Source organism: Colias philodice, chromosome 25 (genome assembly GCF_061535455.1).
Source record: "Colias philodice isolate Cphi_HAF_F1 chromosome 25, ilColPhil1 Martin Lab GWU primary, whole genome shotgun sequence".
Lineage (NCBI taxonomy): Eukaryota > Metazoa > Arthropoda > Insecta > Lepidoptera > Pieridae > Colias > Colias philodice.
Genome location: NC_143110.1, coordinates 4543955 through 4571580, shown reverse-complemented (window position 1 = coordinate 4571580; position 27626 = coordinate 4543955). Strand labels below are relative to the sequence as shown.

Sequence of the window (27626 nt, the reverse complement as noted above, 5' to 3'; positions counted from 1 at the left end):
GTTTTAGTTCACTTACTCGAAAGCTATTGATTCTATTTCACAAGTAAGTAGTTAATTAATCGAGGAAAGGTGGCAGTAAATTTTATTGAAGCGTAAATTTGATTAAGTGAACTAATTTCAAAAATATCAGAATGAATTAGTGCATGATGGTAAGAAGGACGTTCATAATATTCACGATATTATGTTTATCAGAATGTAGGAAAGCAGGTAATTATTGAAATAATTTGAATAATTTGTGGTTTCGTAAGTTTCGTTAACAAACTAGGAAATAATATAATTATCTAACTTTTAGAAAAATCAAGAAAAATATGTGAACCCAATACCTATGTTATCGTTGGATGTAACGTTTGCCGATGTGATGATAAAGGCAATATAAACCATGAAATGTGCACCAAAAGAACATGTGAAAATACAAGAGTAAATATAGAAGAATCTAGAAGAACATACAGCGTTAATGGAAGTTGTGAACCAGGGACCTGGTATTCCACGGAACCTTGCCAATTTTGCTATTGTGTAGTTAAAAATAAATTAATATGCAACAGTAATAACGATCCACAGAAGCTCCTTCTAGGCAAATTCGATTTTACAGTATGCGGTACTAATTTATTGCAAGAACTATCAGAACTTGCTGCTGAAGGAAAACATTCAAGACATATAAATAAAAAGAAACGGCGTAGAAAAGTTGCGAGGAACATAAAACATAAAAAAATACGAACCACTACAACTACTAAAGGAATACATACTGATGAACTCTATGAAGATGTATTAAAAGATATAAATCTTAATAAAAATATTGAACGTAATGGTAACTATAGAGAATCTGATTATGATGACGATGATGATGATGAATATAATTCTGTAAGAGAAGTAGGTATCACTGAATTACCATATGATGACTCAGATGAATATAATAGAAATGTGAAATTGGATTCTGATGTTGAAGGACTAGAATCTATTTTAGATAATGATTTTTCACATAAACTTTTGGCAGATTTACAAAATAAAGTAAAAACTAAAGAACCAAAGATAGATGCATTAAATTTCCCGCAAATACTGAATAAGGTTTTAAATTTGAAAATGAGAAAATCAATGCTGACGATTGATGAAAATAAACAATGTACACCAGGAATTACGTATAGCAGCGGTTGTAAGAAATGTTTTTGTTTAAAAAATGGCAAGATTATTTGTTCAAGTCAACTTTGCATATAGAAGAATTAATTTTATATGTGTATTGAATCAAGTAAGAGTTGTAGTTGATTAAAATATTAATGAACCAAAGTAAATGTTGTTTCAATTTTTATTTCGTTATGGCAACGATGATAAGTTTTTTAGTCATAGGAATATAAAATATAAATAGTAGTTTTCAAAATGTTAGCAAATATATTGATTATTTTGCTAGTACATTGTGTTTTAGTATTTACGCTTCAGCATCAGAAATGTAAGTTAACAAAATAAGAATCTGTTTCCAATAAACTAATCAACTATCAATTAACAAGCAAACCTGTATAAAAAAACGGATAAATATTTTCAATTTTTATAGTCTTGCATAAAACATTATGGGATGAGAAGTGCAAGAAACATGACGTCGCTTTAAACGACTGCAATTGGTGTTGGTGTGATAAAAGCAACCGATACAGCTGCAAGGCCAGGGTTTGCTCAGAAGTTGATATGTTTGGACATTTTCAAGGTAGCCAAAATAAAAGTTTGACTTTTTTGGTAAATCTTAAAAAAAAACCTTCAAAAATAGCAATTTCCATTAAATCTCCTGATTGTTTTGAATTAAGCTTTGAAAATGAGCACAATAATTCTACAGGAAGTATTACTTCAAGATTTAATTCCTATTAAATTTTCTACTGGATTTTCCAGATGCCATTCAAACGATAAATGTTGGCATGGAAGGACATGGTGTCTGGCGTTCCACCCCTTCCGCTTGCTCTCCTGGAGTGCAATATCATCGTGAAGACATGCTCTGCGTTTGCACTGAAGATGGAAATTGGCCTAACCCTGTCTGTAGAGATGCCCTACGAATACTCCACCCCGTAGAAGTCACAGAACTATCCCAACCAGATACGAACTATTCATGTACTCCAATGAAACTTTATCTTGTAGGATGTCATGTCTGTTTCTGTGCTGAAGGCTATTTCGACCCTAATCTATGCACCAATACGACTTGTTACCAGGAACCACAGTTGGACAATACTGAGACAATGCCAAGAAGTAAGGATATAAGTGATGATTTGGAAATATACGCGACATGTAAACCGAATGTAATGTATTCGTTAGGTTGCAAAACTTGTAAGTGCTTGAAGAATAACAGACTTATCTGCGAACCATGCAAAGAAAAACATAAACTGATTGGTAATGAAACTCAAACAACCTGTCCAAGATCGATCTTCAAAGATGGCTGCAATTTGTGTTATTGCGATAAGGATTTGCGAAAAGTTTGCACAATAAGAAAATGCCTTAGTAGAGATACTATAAAAGACATGAAGGCTTCTAATCTTAAATATAGGACAGTGCCTGCACCTTTAGACTACGAAGATTGTGAACCAGGGACAAAGTTCATCATCGATTGTAATACATGCAAATGCATGACTTTAGGCAATAAAAAGTTAGTACAATGTACTGCTAGACCATGTAACTCAAGCAGCAATTTAGAAAGAATAAAACATGATTGCGTTGTAGGCACAACATTTGTTTGGAAATGTATGCAATGTTCTTGCATAGAAAGAGACGGTATGAAAATACAGTCATGTTTCACTGATAAGGCATGTACTGTATCACCAAAAAGTCTTAGTTCTGATGTAAAAAGCCTAAATGGGTATTGTGAACCGCTCCATACATATCGGGATGATTGCAATCAATGTAGATGTTTAGCAGATGGCGAAACAGTTGTATGTACATCCAAAATTTGTAAAAATACCAAACCAATATCCGTAGATATAGTACCAGTTAAATTGAGAAGTAGAAATCGTTGTCCAAAAGGCCGATCATTCCATTTCAAGTGTAATATGTGTTTTTGTTTAGCAAACGGCAATTCTATGTGTACAACCTCGGATTGTAGGAAAGAAAAATTGAAGGTGTACCCCGTTTTACGGAGTTAAATAAAAGACATGTTAATTTAATTTGTTTATTAATTGATCATTTATATTCTTAAATAACTTAAAACTAATTTGAACGAAAACAAACTGTGCATAGCCTTAAACATTTGAAAAAAGTATCAAAAAATAAACGATTTAAAATATTCAAAAAAAGAATTTCAATATAATAAAATTCTAGAAGAAATTTAAAAGCAGAACTTTAACGTTTATGACGATTTTAATATATTGGACATTATTAAAATTTAAATTTTAGAAAATTTCAGCTATCTAAAATTTCTAGGCCTACATAGCATTTAGATAATACGCTCTACAATACAATATGTATAATATTGTGTATAGTACCTACATAATATAATGTTTAACAATTTCAAAGGCTGCCATAATTGCATATAGAATAAACATCGCAGATCTTGTTAACTATTTATAAACTACTCTATTGTATACATAAACAAATATAACCGAACTATTGTTATAATTTAGCACCATTTCCAAAAATAACATCAAGTATATTGTAGGCATAGAATACAATTTTTAATAAACTAAAAAATTTGAGACATCACTATTACTATAGGAACCAAAAACTTAATAATAAATCACTAAAACAAAAAGACAATAATTTATGCGTTTAAATTTAAAATCTGCGTTTTAAAGTACCAGGCGCGCATACTTAAGAGAAGGTGTCATTGACTTGCCTACAACATCTGATGAAAGTGGCCCGTCGAGGCAATTCCCGTAGTTTAGCTGCACCTACATAGGTACAGGTTGATCTTAGACCGCCTAGAATATCCTTTACCGTTACACCTACGTCACCTCTGTATTCCACTTCAACTGTTTTACCTGAAAAAAAAAAGGTATTAAATAAACATTTTTTTAATGGAAGAAACTTATTGAATTTTAGTCAAAAAGTACTCTGCTTCTTATTATGCATAGCCCCTACATAGGCATTAAATACCTCCTTAAAACTTCCTATTTATAGGCATTATTCTAATCTTCCAAAGACAAATAATATATCACCTAACATCAAGCCGCTGACCTGGCCACACTATTTTACAAGCAAAAATGCCCCAAAATTCTACCTTCTCAGAACCTTACCTTCGGAAGATCTATACTCCGCGACTCCACCAGAATGTTTCAACATGGCCGTAGAAGACGACATGCCATAGAACAGCTTGACCTTCCTCCCATCAGGTTTGGTGACCACTTCCCCCCCACACTGGTCGTGGCCAGCGAACATACCGCCCGCCATTACGAAGTCAGCCCCCGCGCCAAAAGCTTTGGCTACGTCCCCGGGACATGTGCAACCACCGTCCTGTGAAAAAGAGTTTTTACTTGGGTATATTTGACCATTTTACATCGTCTTTTCAAGTTTTCCAAATTCTTACAATAAATTTCAGTGAGTAAACAGTATAATTTAATTAAAAAAGTGTAGTAGTACGTGCCGAGCACTCGTGTCAGAAGTGAAATGTCTTTGGCAAGATTCAAAGATACCAAAATCGTCACTTTACTCCATGACGTGTCACGAAATTTTACTCCCAACCGCCTAAAGAAGTTTCATCAAAAATTGAGTTCCTCGTCTTGAGTAGGTCTTTTATCTACCTATTACTATCTGCTGGCCCCGGTTCTACACGAGAGGATATGTTTTAGTAAGCTTTTTAATTTTTTTACAGTTCCTTAGTTTTTAGCATCCAAACATACAATTCAACAAACCATTGATTAGCCGTACTTTAGTAATAAAAAAATGTAGTGAAGTGCAAGTGGCGACACCTGCATTGAAATAATGACACTACGTCTCATGCTTAGATTATAGATTGGTCTCCGCGCGCGCGCGTAGCGCGCCAATCCTTAATCTAAGGTCTCATGTTTGTATAGTTATTACTATTTCCGATAGATGTCGCTTAAACAAAAAATTCTAACAATAATTTTATTAGAATTGCTAGATGTCGAACAATATTGTCCTTCTAAATAAAGTATTTATTTTAATACATATGGTTTTATTTTTGAATAGAAATACTGAATGAAAAATTAATAAATAGTTTTACCTTGTATTAACTAGATGACGCTTTTCATTTCTAACTCGCGCTATCGAAGTTTTTTACGGAACACATATAATATTTTTGTGAGTTGCCTACAGTCACTCTGGTTTCCCTTCAAAACGTATAAATCTTTCGCCTTTTACTAAAGATTTCCGTGGAGGGGAACACTCAAATGAGTCTAACTCAATTTTTTAATGCCCTGGTTTTTAATCAGGGTAAATAATTCATATAAACATAGTTCAGTGAACTATCAAGTTATCAACTAAGTAAAGAATTAAATACTTACAATTAATAATCTCATAAAATATATTAATGAATTAGTTTCCAACAAAAATATAAGCTGATTTGCCATATCACAGAAACTATTAAGTACATAAAAATCTATAATATAAATTATGAAGCTTCTTCCTATATATAATATAGTGTATATATAATTATTATGTAATGTTTGGGTATTTATTCAATAACATAATATCTCACCGATATAATATGTCCCTTCAGTCCATGAGCGGCATCCGCACATTCAATGACAGCAGATAGTTGTGGATAGCCCACGCCCGTTTTAATCCTAGTCGTGCAAACTGACCCTGGACCTATTCCCACCTGAAATATTATAGGAAAAAGTTTTCTACATCGGACTTGATAGATAAAATAAATATACTACGAGACTGATAATTTACCTGTTCTTATTTTTAATCAATTGATTACTATCTAATTAGACAATAATAAATAAATAAGTTATTAATTTTAGTTATTTAGTATGTAAAATAAATATTGTTTACTCTGTGTAAAGCAGCAAAATATGCGTTTCTAGGCTAAAATTCATCCAGATTCAGCCAGTTTTTTGTTTCTTAGGAAAGTATAAATTAATTCAAAAATACCTTAATAATATCAGCGCCGGATAAAATAAGTTCTTCAACCATTTCACCCGTTACGACATTGCCAGCCTGAAAAAAGAAATACATAATATTATTGTATTTATTAAGATTAGACTTCTACTACTACTATCTACTACTAATACATACTTCAACTAGTACTAAAATATAATAGTTATAAGTAGGAACAAGGCTTGATCAAAGTGCATAATAATATGTAGGTACAAATAATAAGTTATAGGCAATTCAAAATTAATTAAGGTTGATTATAAATTAACAGAACGTATTAATATTATTCATAAATAGACGATAAATTATTCATTAAAATGAAAACGATTAAGTTGTGATGGGACAATGAACTAAATTGGATTCAAAATTAATGGCAGATTAATTGGCGCCAAATTATGTCTTAATTTTTTTTTTTTCACCTGACATTTGTCGAGCAAAGGTATATAGCATTACAGTTTATAATAAAAAAAAAGATAAAATAGAAATTAGAATGTCATTTTTAAACCGTTTTTTTATTAATTCTGTTACCAAAAGATACTCACGATAATAGTATGTTTAGGGTACGCAGCTCGCACTCTTCGGACATATTCAACAAAATGCTGCGAATACCCATTGGCTACATCCAGACAGACCAATTTTATCTCTTTTACGTTATTTAGAATCTCACTGAGTCTATCGAAGTCGGCTTCCGCTGTGCCTGAACTTGCAGCTGAAAATTTAAATTTTCAAATGAGAAAAAAGTTTTTTTTTTTTTTCATAAATAACTATTTGGGTTTACGATAGTCTAACTACTTATATGTTGTTTTTGTGTGGTTGATTAATAAACTTTAAAACAAACAAATTACAACTATTTTATAATATAATTAGTAAGGCTAACTACAATTATTATTTTTTTCGTAAACCACTATAAGCAAATATTCTTACTCATTTGTGCTAAACACTCCGGATGATCCTCAGCGAATTTCTTCCATTCATCTACTGTATAGTACTTGTGGATACATGTGAATAGGCCATGCTGAAAAATGAAAATAAATTATACGTCTTTATTCCTTAGACGCAAATAATATAATCTAAGTATTTAAGTACATAGTGGGTCCGTATCCCGATGAAACGTATTTTTTGAGTACGTTTAAGATTATGTTTTCATAGACAAAATGCTCACATTAGCGAAGCGGTATAAGTATATGCCGGCTGCGCGAAGCTAGACACGAAAACATGTATTTTATGGAAAAATTTAGCAAAAATTTTTTGGCGTAATTTTATTGTTTAAGTATTTTTTACGTGATCAGTGTACGCAAAACTACAAGTCCCTTCGCGGTTTGTATACCAATAATGGCCAATGGGACACCCTGTATTCGTTGTTCTTGAATTATAAATAAATTACGCTTTTTTTAGTTAAGATGGGATATGATGCCATGTAATATGCAGAGGAATTGTCGAGATTACCTTGTAATCGAATTAAGACAAACTATAATATAAAGACGATTTTATTTTATGTTTTTTTTTATCTACGTGGAATTCTGAGTTTAAAGGAGGCACGGCGAAGTTCTTATAAGGGTCTGTCAAACTTAATGTGTCCTAACTGTCCTCCCTTCCTGTTACTTATAAATAAAAAATACTAAGAAATGTGCCTGTAAACAGTTCCACGAACACTGCCAAGTTTGCCATTATTTTTAAATGTAATGATAACAATAACAGCCTTTTTTCAAGGGTATTAAACAATTAATATTTTAAAACATTCAGACTTAGAATAAACATCCAATCTCCTTGATGAAAACAATATACAAAGGGTCACAAGGTTTTTTATCAAATAATGAATTGTTATTCTTTTATTTAAAGATCTTTTTTAAACTACTCTTTATCACGATTTTAAAGTGCTCTCCCACATAGACTACTAAAATTGTCTGTCACTAACTATGTACTAATACAAATATTCCAAAAAGTTACCTTAGAAAGTTCTCGAGCCATCTCGAACGTTCCAACGGTGTCCATGTTGCTGGCCATCACGGGAACGCCCCGGTATGTCTGGCCGGAGTTACGGAATGTGATCTCGCGGAATAAATCCACCTGTAAATAGAATAATATACATGAAGAGTAATTAAATTTTTATTGTAGGTAAATTTCATCAACTTTTAATAAATACAACATGCTTTACCGATATAAGAGTATTTTTATGTGATTTTTTTGAGCATGCGTTTCCACAAGAGCGCACAAATATTATTTTTGTAGAATCTATGTAATTCCATAAACATTTATTACATAGGTATTTTTATACTGTTGCCTTAGGTCATCGTAATTAGTAGGCAAAATAATAGGAAATGTTAGCTATGAATAGACCTATTATCTATAATTGTGCGTAAATCATTATTCAATTTATAAAACTTCTTTGACAAGATTAAAAGATACCAAAATCGTCGCCTTACCTATGTGGCATGACGGTATTGCCATGACGCAACTTTGAAATTTTACTCTCAACGTGCCTAAAGAAGATTCACTTCCAAAAATCTGGTAAATACAAAATTTCGCGTGACCTTTTTCGATGATTTAAAACCAATTACTCTTTTATCATTTCTTCTGTTTTATTTATTCGTGTGACGATGATATAAAATGTTTTATTTCATTGCATGTTTGTAGCTGCAGCTGCGTAGTAAATTACTTGTCATTACAAAGCTTGTTATAAACAGATTTAGCATGAAGCTTTTTCTGTTTCTACGAAGTAATGACATTCGAACTAACAAGGGGAATCACCAGAATGATAAGCTTGATGCTTTTTATAGTAACACTGACTATCCCGGCAAATGTTGTTCAACCTTACTCTTATCACTCAGACTTATTCGATATGCACACAAAATTTCATGAGGTGTGGTCATGCCATTTGAAATAGTTTTACTACCTATATACACCGCGACACGAGAATTTTATGTACATTAGATTCTGTATTCAGTAACTTTTTTCATTTGTAAACCAATAGCAGTATTATATTATCTGCGCCAAAAATTAAACGAGAAAAAATTACGCAATTTTTTTTTACTTAAAAGATCTGGTATAGATCTAGTAGATATGTGAACCTTAAGGAATAGACGTACATTCAACAGTATACACTATTTTCAACTATATATATACATATAGAAACTTTCGCAATTTCCAACATTTAAACATTTCAACGTTTCGGAATTGCGTAATCGTTCAGTCAGGGCCAATTTTTCTACGGCATTACGTCTTACGATATTGACAAATTACTGCTATACCTAGCTCCAAGATTAATATCTCTGCGGGATTCTTAGCTTATTCGTCCTTGAATTTTTGTTGATTGATGTTACTGTAATAGCTTTGATATCTTTTATAACACGCAATCAATTATGTTATATCGAACTAAGAAAACTCTTCAATTCGAGGATTGTTAAAATTATAGAAATGTTGTAAGTTCTCTTCTGTATAATGATGAAATGGTCACAGGGGCCTTAGACAAAGTAACAATTAAAAAACGATAACGAAGTTAGAAAAGGCAAAAATGTATGGGATTGACATACGCCGCGTTAGATCACGTGGTATATCTAATGTCAATCCCATACATTTTTCCTTTTCTAACTTCGTTATCGTTTTTTAATTTTTACTTTGTCGACGGGCCCAGGACTACAGCTGGTAAAGACATTGACAATATTTTAAATTTTGCTTATACAATTATGAAAATTTCAATAAGCAAAGAAAATTATGCTACATTTTTAATGACTATAATGTTGTCAAACAATAAAAATATAGAAAAAGGCAGCGAAAATGGACGTGTTTCTTTCCTTTGCATTTCTAAGGTGCTCGTTTTCAGGACGGAATATCCTGGAATCCATTTCGAACGAGTTCCTTAGATTTTCATAACTATAGATTATTCGTTTTGTTACTGTTTTCATACCTTTTATTTATTGAAGTGAAATTGAAGCTGTTTGTTACATCAGAGGTTTCGGAAAATACCTAAACCAACAGGAAAGTCGAATTGTTTGATAACGAAAGATTATTTTTTCCTGGCGACCGGCCAGCCTATAGCAATGGGATTTGACGGTCATTGTCGCCTTTAATTAAGATATAAATACACAGTACATAGTGCCAATACAATAATGTAACCGTGATGATTTGACCGAGCATTAACGAATTTTTGATAAACTTTCGTCTCAAGACCAAGGTCAGGGATATGGTTCTTGTCAAACGTGTCGGTGCATTAACATCAAACGAGTGCCTTCTTTCGTTGTTCTTAGTGCGTTCGAAAAGATTCTATGTTCAGGTTCTAATACTGAACAACACTGAATACGAGTTTTCAGATGCTCTAGCTAGGTAGCTAGCTCTATGTTCGTTTGATGTAAATGCACTCATCAAATATTCACAAATCAAATATTTTGATTGTGACACGGACACGGAACACGGTAAAGTACTTTGCAGCGCTTTGAATATTAGATTTTTACACTATGATACTATAAACTATTTATTATGTTTTATGTTGATTTATCTCGTCTTTTTATTCGATTTTTAAACAATAAATTAACGTTTCTGGTGTTTAGTTCTTCACAACAAATACCAGAAATCTCTAACTTACTTTGCTAAAAAAGGTTGACCTTACTCCAATAGATTAATTTGATGAAATAAAGTTGGCCTAAAAAAAACTAGAACGTAATGGTATTCGCCAGACAAAAGTGGAACAGTAAAATGGACAAATGGTTCACATTGTTAATTAGAGTTGACAAATGATTTGCCGAGCGGAAAGACTAGAAGAATAAGAGATTAATTAACACGTATATTTTAACTATGGTGCCTCGTGCTAAACATTCAAAATTAGTTGTTTTAAATAATAAACAATTTCGATGTAAAAACAACAAATAAAACCATTTGAAAAACAGAAACAAACGACACGATCGCTATTTAACATTCTTGAGAAACTTGTACAATTTATACTAATATTATAAAGTTGAAGACTTTGTTTTTTCTCAAGAACTATACTGGTCCGATTTGAAAAATTCTTTCGATATTAGCCCACTTATCGAGGAAGGCTATAATAACATATCATAATGATAAGACCAACAGGAGAGGCACAGCTAGTCCTTAATATAACTATGTATAACTATACTAGCTGTGCCCCGTGCGTAATTTTCATCCTGGGTCAGGGTCGAAGCTGGGACAGACAAGTAGATAATGAAGAAATTATCTTAGTCATTCAGAATACACGTTGGATATTATGTTTAATCTATCCTATTAATATTATAAATGCGAAAGTTTGTGAGGATGTGTGTGTGTGTGTTTGTTAATCTTTCACGCAAATACTACTGAACCGATTACAATCAAATTTAGCACACATATAGAGGGTAACTTGGATTTATACATAGGATAGGATTTATCCCGGAAATCCCACGCGAACGGGAATTATGCGGGTTTTTCTTTGAAAACGCGGGCGGAAAGCTATTTATGATATTAAAAGTCGCGATCACAGTCTTTCATATTACCGTGAAAGTAGTTGTGGTTCTTTATTCGTATGTTTTTATTAAATACTAGCGGTCCACCCTGGCTTCACCCGTGGTACCTACATGTTTTATAGCCTATGTTGCTCAGTGAAGTTGCAGCTTTCTAATGGTGAAAGAATTTTTGAAATCGGTCCAGTGGTTTATGCGTGAAAACCATACATATTTTACATACAAAACTTTTTCTCCTCTTTATAATATTAGTATAGAAATAGGAAATAGCTTAGTTCAGATATTTTTATCGGAAAGAGAAAAACTATACAAGTCATCTTGCATAGTAAGTTGTTTTTCCTCGTAAAAGGAATTGATAATTTATACATTTAAAGGGAGAAGTATAGAAACAACACATAATATTTAGGTTACCAAACAACGGTTTTCGCACAAAAAATACAGTTTTCTCGCCAAACAGTTACATAACATACATTATGCTCACTGAGGTGTATTTTAAAAAATGTGTCAAGGTTTCCCAGAAGGTCACTTGGAACAGAGAAACTGAAAAGCACTCGATCAAAAATATCTCAATCTTGGTACTGAATACAATACTTGGTATTCTTTTGGTGGTAGAGTAATGGACATATTATGCTAATATTCGAGAAGTAATGTCTTCTTTGCTAGAAACGGTATTAGGAACATTAAAACAACTTATGCATTTGGGATATTTCGTTTATTTTTGTGAATTTTTAAATCAAATTCAACACATCAAATTCATCGTCATACCAACCAACCGAATAATAATCAGAATCACTTTTGACTAAGCTGAATCTTTTTTTCGTGTTGATTCTTGTTCAGTGTTGTTCATTTAATAATGGTTGAATATAATCTATACTAATATTACAAAGCTGAAGAGTTTGTTTGTTTATTTATTTGAACGCGCTAATCTCGGGAACTACTGGCCCGATTCGAAAAATTCTTTCGGTGTTAGATAGCTCATTTATCGAGGAAGGCTATAGGCTATATATATCATCACGCTACGACCAACGGGAGAGAAGTCACGGGGGTGAAACCGCGCGGAGCAGCTAGTATGTAATATGTATGAATATAATAATACGTAATATGAATTACTTGTTCATCATGGATGATGAAAGTAAAACAATAATTAGGCTAGACAAAATGTGTCCATAGCCTCTACATGATATCACCAGTTTGTATCTCCGAGAGATAAGATAAAATCTTCATTCTCTCCAAACTCTAGCTCCGTATAAGTACGTATATTTCACATTTTTTTAAACAACTAAAAGAAAAAACAATAGACAAAACATAAGTCTTATTTCAACGCATTAGGTTTTGATTTTTTAGAAAAAAAGTATGCCTGTGTTTGACCTGGGCTTCCAACTATTTTTATTGCAAAATTCATCTAAATCCATGTTGTTGTTTAGCCGTGATAGAATCAAATAAACAGATCGTTAACATATTCATTTTTATCGTCTACAATCCATGATACATGCACCAGAACAAAATAAATTGTAGATAGAGTTGATTTAATCATTTTTTATGTCTTCTACTAATGTACATCACTAATGCAAATGCGTTATTGTTTTTTGTTGGTAGATCGATCATAGTACAAATTGCAAAGTTTCTCAGAATTTAAATCTTTCAGTTATTGTTTTCTTTATTGATTTAAAATATAATCTTAATATATATAAATCTCGTGTCACAATGTTTGTCCTCAATGGACTCCTAAACCACTCAACCGATTATAATAAAATTCGCACACCATGTGCAGTTCGATCCAACTTGAGAGATAGGATAGTTTAAACAATATGTAGCTACCACGGGCGAAGCCGGGGCGGACCGCTAGTATTTATTATATTATATTTCATAGTAATCTATATGTATATGTCTGTATGTCCTATATCAAATCAGTATGAAAGTCACAAATGTTCTTGTAATAATTTGGTCCGGGAGCCAGCAGCAGATTTTATGACCAAGTTCCTCTCAAGCGGTAATTAGTAAAATGCATCAAAGTATAGTATTATGAAGCCTCGTGAACGTCAGCTGGAGCTCGGTTGGGGGGAAGAGCGGTTGTAGCCTCCCGTATCAGCTGACGGTTTTTCCACCAAGATACAGCCAGCTGACATATATGTCGGAGAATTTAAATAACTCTCCATAATTAATTATATTTAGGTAGATATGTGAAATAATATTAAATAATGACTCAGTGCGCACACCTTGCGCGGTCGATGGTAGTACCGAGACTATCTCATCGAGCTACTGACTCAAGGAATATAAACCATAGCATGGCCCGTAAGCCCATGCATTTCATATCAATTCAATATCGACATTATGTTGTACACAATAGAGTACATTATAATAGGAAGGTATAGCCACATAACAACTACTCTGTTATGATTCTCTCACACGGCCATTCTGACAACGAGCGCGTTCTCGCGCGAACAATTCGACAAGTAATTTTGCAAATTACTTACTGCGTTGTTATTTCATTTGTTGTATTCAAACTCTTTTCCCTTCACGGTTTGTAACTTTTCACACCGACTCACAAATTATTACTCATCATAGTCATCATCGGTGATATCAATAACTGCCGCTGTCGCCTAAAGGCGAAGCTTTGAATGTATTGTGTGTGTTTATTATATTGTAAGTGTAGAGCTCTGAACAAATACTGGAACTACATGCAGCGCGGAGCCTGACATGTACTGTAGTCACATGAAGCGCAATGCTTCGCACAAAATCTGGAACTACATACAGCGCGGAGCCTCATATGTACTGTGACTACAAGGAGCTTAAAGCTACCCACAACAACTGGAACTACATGCAGCGCGGAGCCTGCCATGTACTGTGATCACAAGGAGCGCAATACTCCCCATAACATTTGGAACTACATGCAGCGCGGAGCTTGCCATGTATTGGTGTGTGTGTGTGTGTATTATATTGTAAGTGTAGAGCTCTGAACAAATACTGAAACTACATGCAGCGCGGAGCCTGACATGTACTGTAGTCACATGAAGCGCAATGCTTCGCACAAAATCTGGAACTACATACAGCGCGGAGCCTCATATGTACTGTGACTACAAGGAGCTTAAAGCTACCCACAACAACTGGAACTACACGAAGCGCGCAGCTTCCAATGTACTGTGATCACAAGGAGCGCAATGCTACCCATAACATCTGGAACTACATGCAGCGCGGAGCCTGCCATGTACTGTGATCACAAGGAGCGCAATGCTACCCATAACATTTGGAACTACATGCAGCGCGGAGCTTGCCATGTATTGGTGTGTGTGTGTGTGTGTATTATATTGTAAGTGTAGAGCTCTGAACAAATACTGGAACTACATGCAGCGCGGAGCCTGACATGTACTGTAGTCACATGAAGCGCAATGCTTCGCACAAAATCTGGAACTACATACAGCGCGGAGCCTCATATGTACTGTGACTACAAGGAGCTTAAAGCTACCCACAACAACTGGAACTACACGAAGCGCGCAGCTTCCAATGTACTGTGATCACAAGGAGCGCAATGCTACCCATAACATCTGGAACTACATGCAGCGCGGAGCCTGCCATGTACTGTGATCACAAGGAGCGCAAGCGCTACCCACAACTACACGAAGCGCGGAGCTTCCAATGTACAATATGACATACACGCCTTGCTATGTCAAACACAGAGCTATTATTGAGCTATTAAATTGTGGTGTGCATGTGTGTTATGAAACTTTTGTGTAATACTTAGATTAACTATACGGAACTATGTAACAACCGAAGGAATAAATAGGTAAAAATAATAAAATAAAACAAAAATAAAATTATACGGAGTATGTATTTATTTATTAATAATAAGTACCTAATTGTACAAAACAATGTAAGGAAATCTAGTACAGACTTATAAGGTAAAAATATTTTACACAATATGCGGCCTTATTGCTCACACACAGCAATCTCTGCCAGGCTGGAAGTTACTGGAAGTAAGGAGTAACTTGTGGACTACATTTTTTTTTCTTTCATTGACTCACTTTCCATCTGCGGCCTCCAGTTTGAGACTCGATTCGATACCTCTCGTTATCGCAAATTTTAGATTATTTTGCATGGACTGGAGAACTTCTCTCCTAACTCAGTAATAAACATCGTATAACACGCCATCAATTCGTCATCCATTGACACTATTTACAGGAATACACAAAACCACCTTGCACCTATAACTTGACGTATACTAGGTATAATAACAACACTTTACAATTGGGGCCGAGTAACAACTAATAATTAATTTACGAAGACTGAACCCGGTTCTAAAGTCGCACTGACTTCCATATCATTTGCCACTACCGACGATATCACATTGTCACAGTCTACCTTCAGACGATTCAATAATCATAAATGACTATCAAAACAAGTAAAATAACATTGATGTTACAATCGGCTTTTCTTTCTTACTAACACAAAATCATCAACATTAAATAGAATGCGTTTTTTTTTTCAACACGAGCCTTATAGACGTGCAATTGCTCGTCCATCCTGACTTTTGTGTTATTTCTAATTTCAAATAGGTCAACTACTAAAGTGTTGACACTCGTACTAAAACATTATTACACGGTGGACTTGCAGCCTATAGACAATTGCAATGGGCTGTCGCCTGTGCTGTGCGTTTCTTTCATACAATACAATTCAAAGTAAGTTGAATTTAGCCAATAATTGTAGAATGCCAATATCTACGTTCATGATTTTCAGCGATAATGAAACAATGAACTTAAGAACAGACATAAATCTTTTAAAATAACCCGTTAGCGCAACTCATCCCGCTTGTAATTTTGTAAAACTCAAAAGAACACTGTCAACACAAGTCTATGAGTTCGCTACCTGCAAATGACGTAGCTTGATCGGCTACTATTCCTTTCAGCGCCTTAAATAAGGCAACAAAAACACAGCGCTTAACATGCTCTTTTTTTTTGTGAAGACACATTTTTAACAGGAGCTAGGTGACAATATTTACCAGTAAATGCGTCAACAATTACCAATGCGCATTTCTTAAACTCGTAAGTGCCATTCGTATCGATTGTAATGTATGAAGTGGCTCTGACACATTTTCTATCGGATGTTAAGTCGACTGTCCAGCTCTAGAGGGCCTTTTATTAACTTTGCGATGTTAAAACGTTCAATGTACGTTCTAACGAAATTACACTAAATTTTTGCAGGATTTCCAAACTTAAATGTTTCAAATAATCATGAAATGATTGTATCAATAAACGAATGATAACACTTCATTTGCACCTAACAAAACAAGAAGTTTATATAGCAGGCATTTTTTTTATCGTATGTGACAACCTTAAACTTAAATCAATAATGTCATTTCATCGCACATGTCGCGAATCTTTACTATTTTTGCCCGAATTGAACATTATGTGGAGACAATTAGTTTCTACTAATCAAATCTACATGCGGTATTCTTGCACCCTTGCGAAGGTACCGACATCGAAATCAAAAGCTTGTATGTAAGCCCATCATCTATGAACACGAGGAGAAAATCTTTTTCTTATGACATGATGCTTTGAGACTATTTTAATCTGTTAATATTTTAAAATGATAACGCTTAATTGATTCTACTTGAGGTCTTCTTAAACCTTTTAACTCTATTCAATAACTATGATAACAACTTTCTGTGTCAGTGATTCTTTGATTTTAATATTCGATTTTTAAGTTGATCATTACTTTCTTGTAGGAAAATTGAATCATAATAATCTATTGAACAGGAATCTGTGTGTACTTCAACAACGAGATTTGTCCGAAAATCGTTAATAAAGAAGCAGACGTCATTATTTTTTGTTTTGTTAATTTCTCCGCAGGTGGGTGTCCGTATGCGAAGTGCACCAATCCTACTTTACGTCTTTTTTATTTATTTCATACAATAGGGGCTTAGACTTAAGAAAAGCTAGGAGTAATCTCTCTACAATACCTCACGAATAAATATCTCTTATTTATCTGACGAAGCTACCGTTCGATGTTATGAAACCTTGTTGTGAATACCTATTCAATGTTGCAACAGCAACTTGCATTTATTCCAATTAAATGAAAACTCTGATCAAGTGAGACTTTCAATACTCTTCTTAAACAAAAGAATGTAACCTCTTATAATTTTGAAAACTCGAGAACATCGTTGAATATAAAAAGTAGCTATGAAGTCACATAATTTATCTAGTCCTTGGTTAACAACAAGGGCATTACAAAGCCTTATAAACGTTGAAAGAACTATAGATTGTGCTAGTGTTGTATTCACAAGTCTTATTTCCATTTCACAAAATTCGTGCTTTACTTTCAATGATGGGTCACACAGGATGATCATAATTAAAATCATTCGAATCCGCGTCTATAAATTCAATATTATTGTCCGCAAAAACAAATATTTTAAATTCACGAATAATTTGACTCCCATTGTAATTCATAATCAAACTACGTCCGGCTCTAGTAAAAACATCTCAACCTTCATCCCCGAAAGTACTCGAAAGTCTACAACAACCAAAGCTCATAATACATCATTATCAGTTATAGGTAATGTTGTACGGGCGAATGAATAGGTTGATACAGTGCCAATTCTTGTTACGCGAGTGTATACAAACTCTTGAGGCCTGGTCATGTTATCCGCGGCTATCCTTTTACAAAGGAAAAAAAAAAAAACAATCGGACCCGCTGTCAATAAGGCACTTGAACTTAACGCCGGCAACATCTGTGACTGTAAGTAGGGTATCGTGCTGTAAACACACATTAACAGGGTATTGTTTCTTAAAGAGCGTGCCGCCCGTTGCTTAGAAAAACAAACCTCTTCTATGTGACCAAATTTATGACTATAAGTGCGTTGTTGTACTATTTCTTAAATATTCAACGGACCTTTGTTATTCTTATTGATTAAACTAACTGATTTTGTTTCATAGGCGAGATTTACCGTCACGTTTGTAATGACATGTGAACACACAGTTATAGCAAACAATAATTTGCAACATGCAACGCTTTAATTGATTTGTGCCAAAATGTCTATCAAGACCCACAAAATCAATCGGCGTGTATCATAATAAATCAGATCATACCTGGTCATCTGCAATACCTTCTACCACGAATTTACTATATTCGCGTAGTTCCAGCCCCTTCGCAGCTGGTTGGTTAGCAACAACTTTGTAGTGGAGCACTCGATGTATGTTGAAACTCAATCATTTTTTTTTACCATACCATATCTCGAAAAAGGTATTTCCTCTCGCTTCTTAGCTTCTTTCCAAGTTAAGAATAATGTCCTCACAGGTAGATAAAGGCTGGCTTCGTAGTCGGTCTAGGAATCCGATGATAGTTTATTTCGTTACACCATTGTGCTGCCGTAAACTCGCTATCATTCGGGTCGTACATCGGTATGTACACATCATTATAGTTTACCTTCCATAATTATGCGTTAGACCCGGAAACAAAATGTTTCGTTTCGGGAAAGTGTATCTGCCATTTCTTTTAACATTGATGCGCACGACATGATGATTGCGAAACCCACACACAACTTTGTCGTTGTCGTGCTAACATTCTATTGATTAATTGGTGGAAACTGTGGTTCTTCTCGAACCTCATTAACACTAGCTATATCTTCTTGAATCTCACTAACACTATCACTCGTTTCACTCACTTGCAGATTTGCACCGTTTAACAAAGTCTTATTCGTATTGGAATCGGGGTAATAAGTGCCGATCCCACCGCTGCTGTCGGAGAATTTAAATAACTCTCCATAATTAATTATATTTAAGTAGGTAGATATGTGAAATAATATTAAATAATGACTCAGTGCGCACACCTTGCGCGGTCGATGGTAGTACCGAGACTATCTCATCGAGCTACTGACTCAAGGAATATAAACCATAGCATGGCCCGTAAGCCCATGCATTTCATATCAATTCAATATCGACATTATGTTGTACACAATAGAGTACATTATAATAGGAAGGTATAGCCACATAACAACTACTATGCGTGCCAACTAAGAATAGGACCGCGCTCGCTGCCAACTTCACACGAAAACTATCAAATTAGTACTGCCAGCAAAAAAAATGTGCGAAAAAGAATTTTCATATAATTATTTTTTATTGTTCATGATTATATTTAATTATTGTATAATCGTTATATTCATTAAAAAATACTATTTATTGAATTTCACTGATGGATTATGGATAAATTAATTATACAGGTATGGAAACAGTTTTCATAAAAAGTTAACATTTTCATAGTTAATGCGGAGATAGCAGTGACAGCGACAGCAATGAAGATTCAGAATACGACGACGATGACGCTGTGTTAAGTGGTGTAGAGGAAATATTATCCGATTGATAAAAACTGAAATAATATATATGTTTTTTTTATATACGTGCTTTTATTTTCAAATCCTACTCATTCATAATAAATTTGGCGTGAAATGTATTAGAAATACCAACAAAGCGTACATTAAATATTTAAACTGAATATAATTTCTTTATTGATTTTTTTGCACACCATACGCTTTGGTAATGAAGTTAGCGCGTATTACTGAACAATATGGCGTCTTGACAGTCCTATTCTTATTTGGCACGCATAGTACTCTGTTATGATTCTCTCACATATATATTTATCCACAGTTACATATAAGCTATTATCAGGTAAATTTTTGTTTGAGAGGAAATAACGGAAAATAAATTTTTCTTTAAATTTAACTTTCATGTTCGAGACACCAGCTGACGTATAATACACCATGTTGTAACCAGCTGACTATTTTTTTTCGTTGAGATATTGGATTAGCTACAATTTGACAAATTTTTAGCTGAGAGGAAATGAATGAATGAATGTATTTTTTTTCCTATGTGCGTGGGAGGTTACAACCGCTCACCCCCCCCAACCAAGCGCCAGCTGACGTTCACGAGGCTTTATAATACTATACTCTCATGCGTCTGACGAATTATCTCTTGAGAGGAAATAGTTAACCAAATTTGCACCTGGCTCCCTAACCAATTGATATTATGCTCTAGTGCCAAACAGAATGTTTTGCAAATATACACAAATGTAAATGAATTAAAAAACTAGCTGGCCCCGCGGTTTTTCCCCCCATTGCTCCGCTTCTATAAATTTTAGCGTGATGATTATAATATATTAAGTACCTATATTATAATTTATAGGCCTTCTCGATAAATGGGCTAGGTATATCTAACACTATACTAAATATTCAAATCGGACGAGTAGTTCCTGATATAGGCGAGTTCAAGTACCTAAACCAATGATATTATATATAGAAACAAGAGGTAGATACGTCATCAACGCACCAAAACTGATTCCGTGAATTGGTCCTATTTGGGACCAATGCAATCAGTGAGATTGTCACCGGTCCCAGTGAGCGCATGTGCCTATAGGTACATTAAAGTTGTCGAAAATGCCTTCCTGTGTGTTCAGAAAGTGCACGTATTCGTGCAAAAAAATAAAGAAAGATAAAGGAATATCATATCACAGCAAAATATATTAAATTATTACAGTTTAAGAGTAAAAATAACAATTTACAATTCTTTATTAATGACACTTGCTTGACACGTGTATTGAAATAATGAAAGGGATAAAACATTGCTGCAATCACTAGTGTGACAAAGCTAGCGTACACTGTGTTCAAAGATTATCATGTAGATACGATTATTGAAAATAGAACGGTTATTTTATTAATTTCGATTTGGGTAAATACTTGATTAATTTTATATTTAAATCCACACAGTGCATATAATTAACAAATATATCTATTTATTATATACAATGAAATCGTGATGGCAAAAATGTTTGTTTGCAAAAATGATGTTGAATATACGTATACATTGAAAAAAAGATTATCGCTACTGACGAAAAAGGCTATTTGCTTTTCTGTAAATAGCTATTGAATATAAATTTTATTTGTGTTTTAGATAAAAAAGGCTTATACTTCATCCTTTCTTTTATTTCATCCTTTTTTTTCATCTAGGCACCACTATTATTATAATTATCCTACAAGTTGGAGTGATGACCTTGTACGGGTTTCGGGAACTGCCCCGAAACGAATAGCGTAAGATCGGTCCTTATGGAGTTCTATAAGGAGGACTATATATGCAGTATGCTCAGCAGTGGGTGATTATCGGGTGAAATGATGATGACTTAAACGAACACCACAGCTAGTAATAAATACTTAATACTTACAGTTATATCTCCAAAAAAGTTTTTTATTTTTTTTTTCATTTTAATAGTTACGACATCATAATAATCATAAAATAGTAAATGAAATTGTCACATTTATTTACTTGTGCAGGAAACCTAACATCTATAACATTGAACCTTCTGTGTCGTTTATCTATGCCAATTACCATGGCAACTATTTGTTTATTTATATTTAATTGGTGAATTCTTATGACTTTTGCTTACACCTGCGCGGAAGTGACAAACTATCTTTGTCTTTTTTATTTATATCATTTTATTAGAGCCATCTCTCTTATACAGTCTGTCAATGTAATAAATTAAGTAAAATGAAAATTGTATTTGTGTGTGCCTGACACTGCATATGAAGCATTTTTTTTGGATATATTGTGAGTATATAACGTATCTATACATAAAATATCATTGACCTAAACAAACAAACTCTAACTTTATTTGTGGGTTTTGTAAATATCACCATGGTAACTACTGACAAATAAAAACAATGGAAATTTTGTTTGATAAAAAGCTGCAGTAAAAAAGTATGCGTTTATTAAAAACTAGATTTCCGCCCGCGGCTTCGCCCGCGTTTTCAAAGGAAAACCCGCATAGTTCCCGTTCCCGTGGGTTTTCCGGGATAAAACCTACCCTCTATATGTGTGCTAAATTTAATTGTAATCGGTTCAGTAGTTTTTACGTGAAAGAGTAACAAACATCCATACATCCATACATCCATAAATCCTTACAAACTTTCGCCTTTATAATAGTATTAAGATATCCTTGGTCTAACGGCGCATTTACATCAAACGAACATAGAGCTAGAGCTCTAGTTGCTCTAGCAAGAGCATTCTTTCGTGATCTTTTAGTGTAAACGAAAACTTGTATTCAGTGTCAGTCTGTCGTTTACTAGTCATTGCATAGAATATTTTCGAATGTTTCGCAATCGTTTGATGTAATTTCACCGTAATAACTAGCTGCAGTAAATTATGCGCTTCTTTACAAATTAACTATTGCTTGGTCTAGGATAATGAGTGATCTTGTTTCATAGCAATTTGTCTGGGTTCGCTTGAATTACACCGCGGCAAACTGAAAGTAAATTTAAAGAGAAGACTATTTATTTTGTGGCTAAGTTTTATGGTATTATAGTGTTCGTCTCTTTAATAAATTATTTTCGTTTGCTGGTTAAGTCGTAACCTAATAACCGACTCATAATTCTAAAAAAATTACATCATGTAGGTATTTCATAACTAGCTTTCCGCCCGCGGCTATGCCCGCTTTGTCTAAAACGTAATAAATTGTATAGGTAAATTAACCCCTTCCCTGAGAAATACCTGAGAATCAATCTGACTATTAAAAAAAACCGCATCAAAATCCGTTGCGTAGTTTGAAGATTTAAGCATACATATTAATTAACTCTAGTAGTAAATGATCAAATAGGAGGATAGTCATATGTCGACAAATGAACTCCACTGACTCATAAACTGCATGATATTAATGACATGTATATTTAATCATGTGTTCAGTGTGTGTCCATGTATAATTTCCAACTATGACGTGAAAATAGAGTATATTCAACAATGTGTGCAGTCTATTTGTATTGGTGATGTGTGCAGCGTGTGATACTGCCTATTTTAATTTGTTACATTTATATAAGTAGTGTTTTAATGTTCTGTGTATCCCAATTTATTACGAAGACCTATATATAGCCCAGAACCTTTTCCAGTAAACGTTGATCCTTATCACTCAAAAGTACTTCTATAAAAAATATAGGCTATCGCCACGGTAACCGGTAGCAAAATAGAGTAACAGCTAACTAATCATACTAATGTATCCAGTGCAAGCCCCTTTACGGGACATTAATTAACAAAAGAATTTCCGAACGACAATAGAGTCCGAACTCTACATAAAATCCATTAAAAACTGATCAAAATTAATAAAGTTATTGTTTTTATGATTTCTGATAATTTTAGTAATTATTCAATATTTTGTGATTCAATAGATTTGCTTAGACTTGGACGAACCATAGAGCAAAATATAGAGTAGAGGTTACGTCTTTTAGTAATCTTCGATAGGGGGATACCCGATTTGTAAACACTCACGTTAGCCAAAGACGATGTTAGCACATGTTATATGCATCATACGTATGTTTGTTTTTTTCGGTTCGTCGAAATATTGTATGAAAACCAGATTGTGAACTTTTGCCTTTTTAATGTACCTTCTGTTTATTTATTCATATTTTATTAGATTTTTTATATTGTCATTAAATATTGTAAGGAAAATGAATGATTTTAAAATGATATAAAAAGAAAATTATGCAGCGCACGCCGCGTAACGGAAACTATAAAATTGAAACTATTTTCCAACCTTTCTTCATAAATCTACCCAGGGCTTAGATTGCGTGTTTAGTCTATTTTGTTTAACAGAATAAAAAAATTGAGATCTAACTATCTAGTTACATACATGTAAATATTCTTTAGAATTAAGCTTAATTTAGCTTAACCATTCATTTGTTCAACTTAAAAGTTAAAATCATATCCTTCCGAACAAAACCAAAACCTGTACTAACAATTCAAACATTTATAACGATTATTCTATTTTTTGTAAATAATTTTCAAACTGCAGACTACAGGCACAAAGCAAATTTTTAGAAAGGGTAATGCCGTTTCTATAGTAACTGCAGGGATTATAAAGACCCTCCTTGAATTAGAGAGTACTTGAGCTCTTTATAATAGTGTCAACGGCCTAGACAACCTTATACGGTGGTACCTATTTACTTTTTTATAACATTCAAATGCTCAACAATTATAAATTTTTAAAGAATAGAAAAAAATCGATCTGCCTCCCTAGTCAAGTGGCTTTCTGTTAGCGTAGCGTTCAATAGAATAGACTACGAATGTATGTAGATAAACGTATCTACAGCTTACGTCAATCTCATACATTCGTAGTCTATTCTATTGAACGCTACGCTAACAGAAAACAACTTGACTAGGGGGGCAGGTGATAAAAAAATTTCTATTCTTTGAAAATGTAACACCCTATAAGATGTTAACAAAGGTACGCATGGGATTCAGTTTCAAACAATGTTTCAAATTGTAACATTATTTCGAATGCCAAGACATATATGTTAGATGCACACATTGCACACATGTATTAATTATTTTTCGAATTTTTTTTTGCTTAGAGCGATCAAATTCAGCTATGTATGTCTGGTCCAGGTGGTATCATAAGAGTTAATTGAGTTGCAAGCAAACCAAGGGGAGTCAGCAATAAAAGATAAGTATACGGTATACTTATCTTTAATATTGCTGACTCCCCTACTATACTGTATACCTATAGCTTATAGTAATAAAATATATTTTCGAGTTCTTTTAGGTACATAACATTTTATCTTCGTAAACAATTACGCACTGAATGCTTCATAAAACACATAAATAGGCATAAAATAAAAATTCGCTCCGAGTTACGACCATAATTCTGGTTAGGAATATTGCCTGTAGGATATTATCTTGTTATTTGATTACTTCTACATATTATGTATCTAGAATTGATAGTAATGGAATCATAAAAAAATCATAAAAGTAGGTAGGTATGTACACTAAATATATTATCTTCTTACATAGGTATTTTCAGCAAAATATGTTTATTATTTTTCTAATTCGGATCGCAAAAAGTAATGTAGATAGGTAGAGTGTGTAGATAAAATATTACTTTATTATTTATGTTAAAATAGAATTATAAAATAGCTAGGTACCGTTTTATTTAATCCCGATTCGTAACAAGCGACGGCAGAGTAGATTGCATCAAATTTAACATATTTTTTTGTGCTTCATTCTTTACCACTTCTATTCTCAGCAAGATATCAAAAAAAAGGATTTGATTATACGTACCTATACAGAGTTTTATTATATCGTATAAGTAAGTAATGGTGTGGTACAATAATGATTAAATAAATAAATAAATAAATAAGTACCAGCAAAAGAACAAGTTTACATAATCCAATAGTAAAATTCAAAGCAGAAAGGAAACTGAGCGCGCTGTTCGTTTTGCATAAAAATTATGCGAAGAAAATAAAGCTTCATATAAATCCTGAAGCGAATTATACAGCATTATAATATTATGTAGATTGTAGAGTCATAAACAGTGTTCCTTTATTAAATAAAAGTCAGTTTAATTTTCTTATATCTACAGTTTTCAATACGTTTGTTGCGTTATGTAACGACACCTATATTTGTTTTTGTTTATTTACGCATTCTATCTTATTAGAATATTTAGCATGTCATGATAATTTCAATAGATAAGGGAAAAATGTAGGAAATACATTTTCTTATATTCCGAAAAGGTAAGGTACATACCTATCGAAGATACACATCTAATAAAAACAATTTTCTCTGGTCTTGGGAAATAATTAATCAGACCAATAACGCGTCTATAATTAAAATTTCATTATGTATATGGTACATATTTCTATATAATATAATAATGTCGTGATCTCAATATTGAAGCAATCACACAAAATTAACAATTATTATTAGCTGACACAAACACTGAATTAACATCGGATCAATATGTTTACATACGCGTTACCATCTTGCTCTATCCAAACCTACGTCACAATTACAATATGTATGTACATTTTCACGCCAAATCCTAAACATTTTCATTTAAGATGAGATCATTTCAGCTTGAACTTTGATCTTTCAGTTTTCAGTCCATTTAGTTAATTAAAAAGTTGTACTCACGTCATTTCTGCTGTTCAGTGTGCTTCTTTTCGGTCGTAGTAACACATCCTTAAAATCTAATTTAACCTCGTTTATAATGTTCGGCATTTTATAGTTAAGACTTTAGCCTATATTTATTTTTCTTAAAATAAAAACTACGAGGCGAGAAACCTCCCGCGCGACGTATCGACTACTAATACTAAACGTTGTTACGTTGAAGAGTCAAGACTTGTGTTCAGGCGTATTCAGTTATCAGTATTGCAGCGCTATGACAACGAAAAGTATGTATAGCAGTGTTGCTATTATAGTCGACCTAAATGTGAACTAAAGCTATAATAGCTCTTATAATATTATAATGAAAATATTTGTGTCACAAACCCCTTCTATTTGATTTCTAAATGTTAGTATACATACTCCATCACATCAAATATTTAAATGATACTTTAATGAACTGCAATAAGAACCAATAGAAATATTTCTAATAATAATTAGTAGTACTTTGAAATATTTATACAATTCTGATGGACCTTGTGCTCTACATTTTTGAAGTGAAAACTTCTTTAGCGGCGTTGAGCACTTTTTCTGTAATGGGTATCAAATCTTAAACTCGCGTCAGGACTAGTGACCTGATCGAAAAAGCGTAAGCGTGGATATCAAACATGCTCAACGTTAATAATCAAGTTTTCACTGCTGCCGGCACTCCCGGAGTGCAACCCGTCTTTTTTTTCAAGAAAATTAAGAGTAAAAATAGGGAAAATTCTCATAACTGGTAACACAGCCCAACTGTGCCATGAAAATTACGTCACAAGGACGTACAGAAATATCGTTTTGCAGCGCTAGGTGAAGGTCACAATTCAAACTTTCTCAAAGAAAAAAAAAGATTTATTTAGTAAATTGAATACTGGTTTGTTTCATAAAAATCATACAAGCATTTCTGTTATTTTTTGGCGCATACTATTGACATAACAGTCAGCTGTTTGGTGTCTTCACTGCGCAGGCGCGGAAGGTAAGCGTGCTAAATTGAAGTGACATTGGACGCATAGTCATGATAACAAAGGAACTAAGTACCTACGTCCTACATACTTTTTTATGAAACACGTATAAATCTCGATTAATATAAGAATATAATAAAAGTAGGTAAAAATACCTACTTATATTCTATCCGTAAGAATATAATATCTAACTTCCAGAAGTCAGAGGTACCTATGGGCTATTGGACTATTGGTTATAAGAAATAATAAAAGAGCAAATT

General features: G+C 33.4%; 2 protein-coding genes and 1 non-coding gene across 3 annotated transcripts; 2 read left to right on the top strand and 1 right to left on the bottom strand.

Moving 5' to 3' along the window:
* The first annotated feature begins 384 nt into the window (after nucleotides 1-384).
* On the top strand, nucleotides 385-3187 carry LOC149477326 (uncharacterized). Its single transcript, XM_089711041.1, has 3 exons — nucleotides 385-1147; nucleotides 1541-1687; nucleotides 1867-3187. Exons 1-3 carry the CDS (start codon nucleotides 385-387, stop codon nucleotides 3102-3104), a joined length of 2148 nt encoding a protein of 715 aa, XP_089567167.1. The 3' UTR covers nucleotides 3105-3187.
* On the bottom strand, nucleotides 3175-26602 carry LOC149477324 (GMP reductase 1-like). The gene is made up of 8 exons (XM_089710531.1): nucleotides 26396-26602; nucleotides 7966-8085; nucleotides 6943-7033; nucleotides 6561-6727; nucleotides 6016-6081; nucleotides 5615-5737; nucleotides 4194-4410; nucleotides 3175-3938 (listed from the first exon to the last, which is right to left on the bottom strand). The coding sequence occupies exons 1-8, from the start codon at nucleotides 26480-26482 to the stop codon at nucleotides 3769-3771; spliced, it is 1041 nt and encodes a 346-aa protein (XP_089566657.1). The 5' UTR covers nucleotides 26483-26602; the 3' UTR covers nucleotides 3175-3768.
* Nucleotides 5233-5351, top strand: LOC149477325 (U5 spliceosomal RNA). Its single transcript, XR_016317698.1, has one exon. It is a non-coding gene; the product is annotated as a U5 spliceosomal RNA (small nuclear RNA).
* Nucleotides 26603-27626: the final 1024 nt, after the last annotated feature.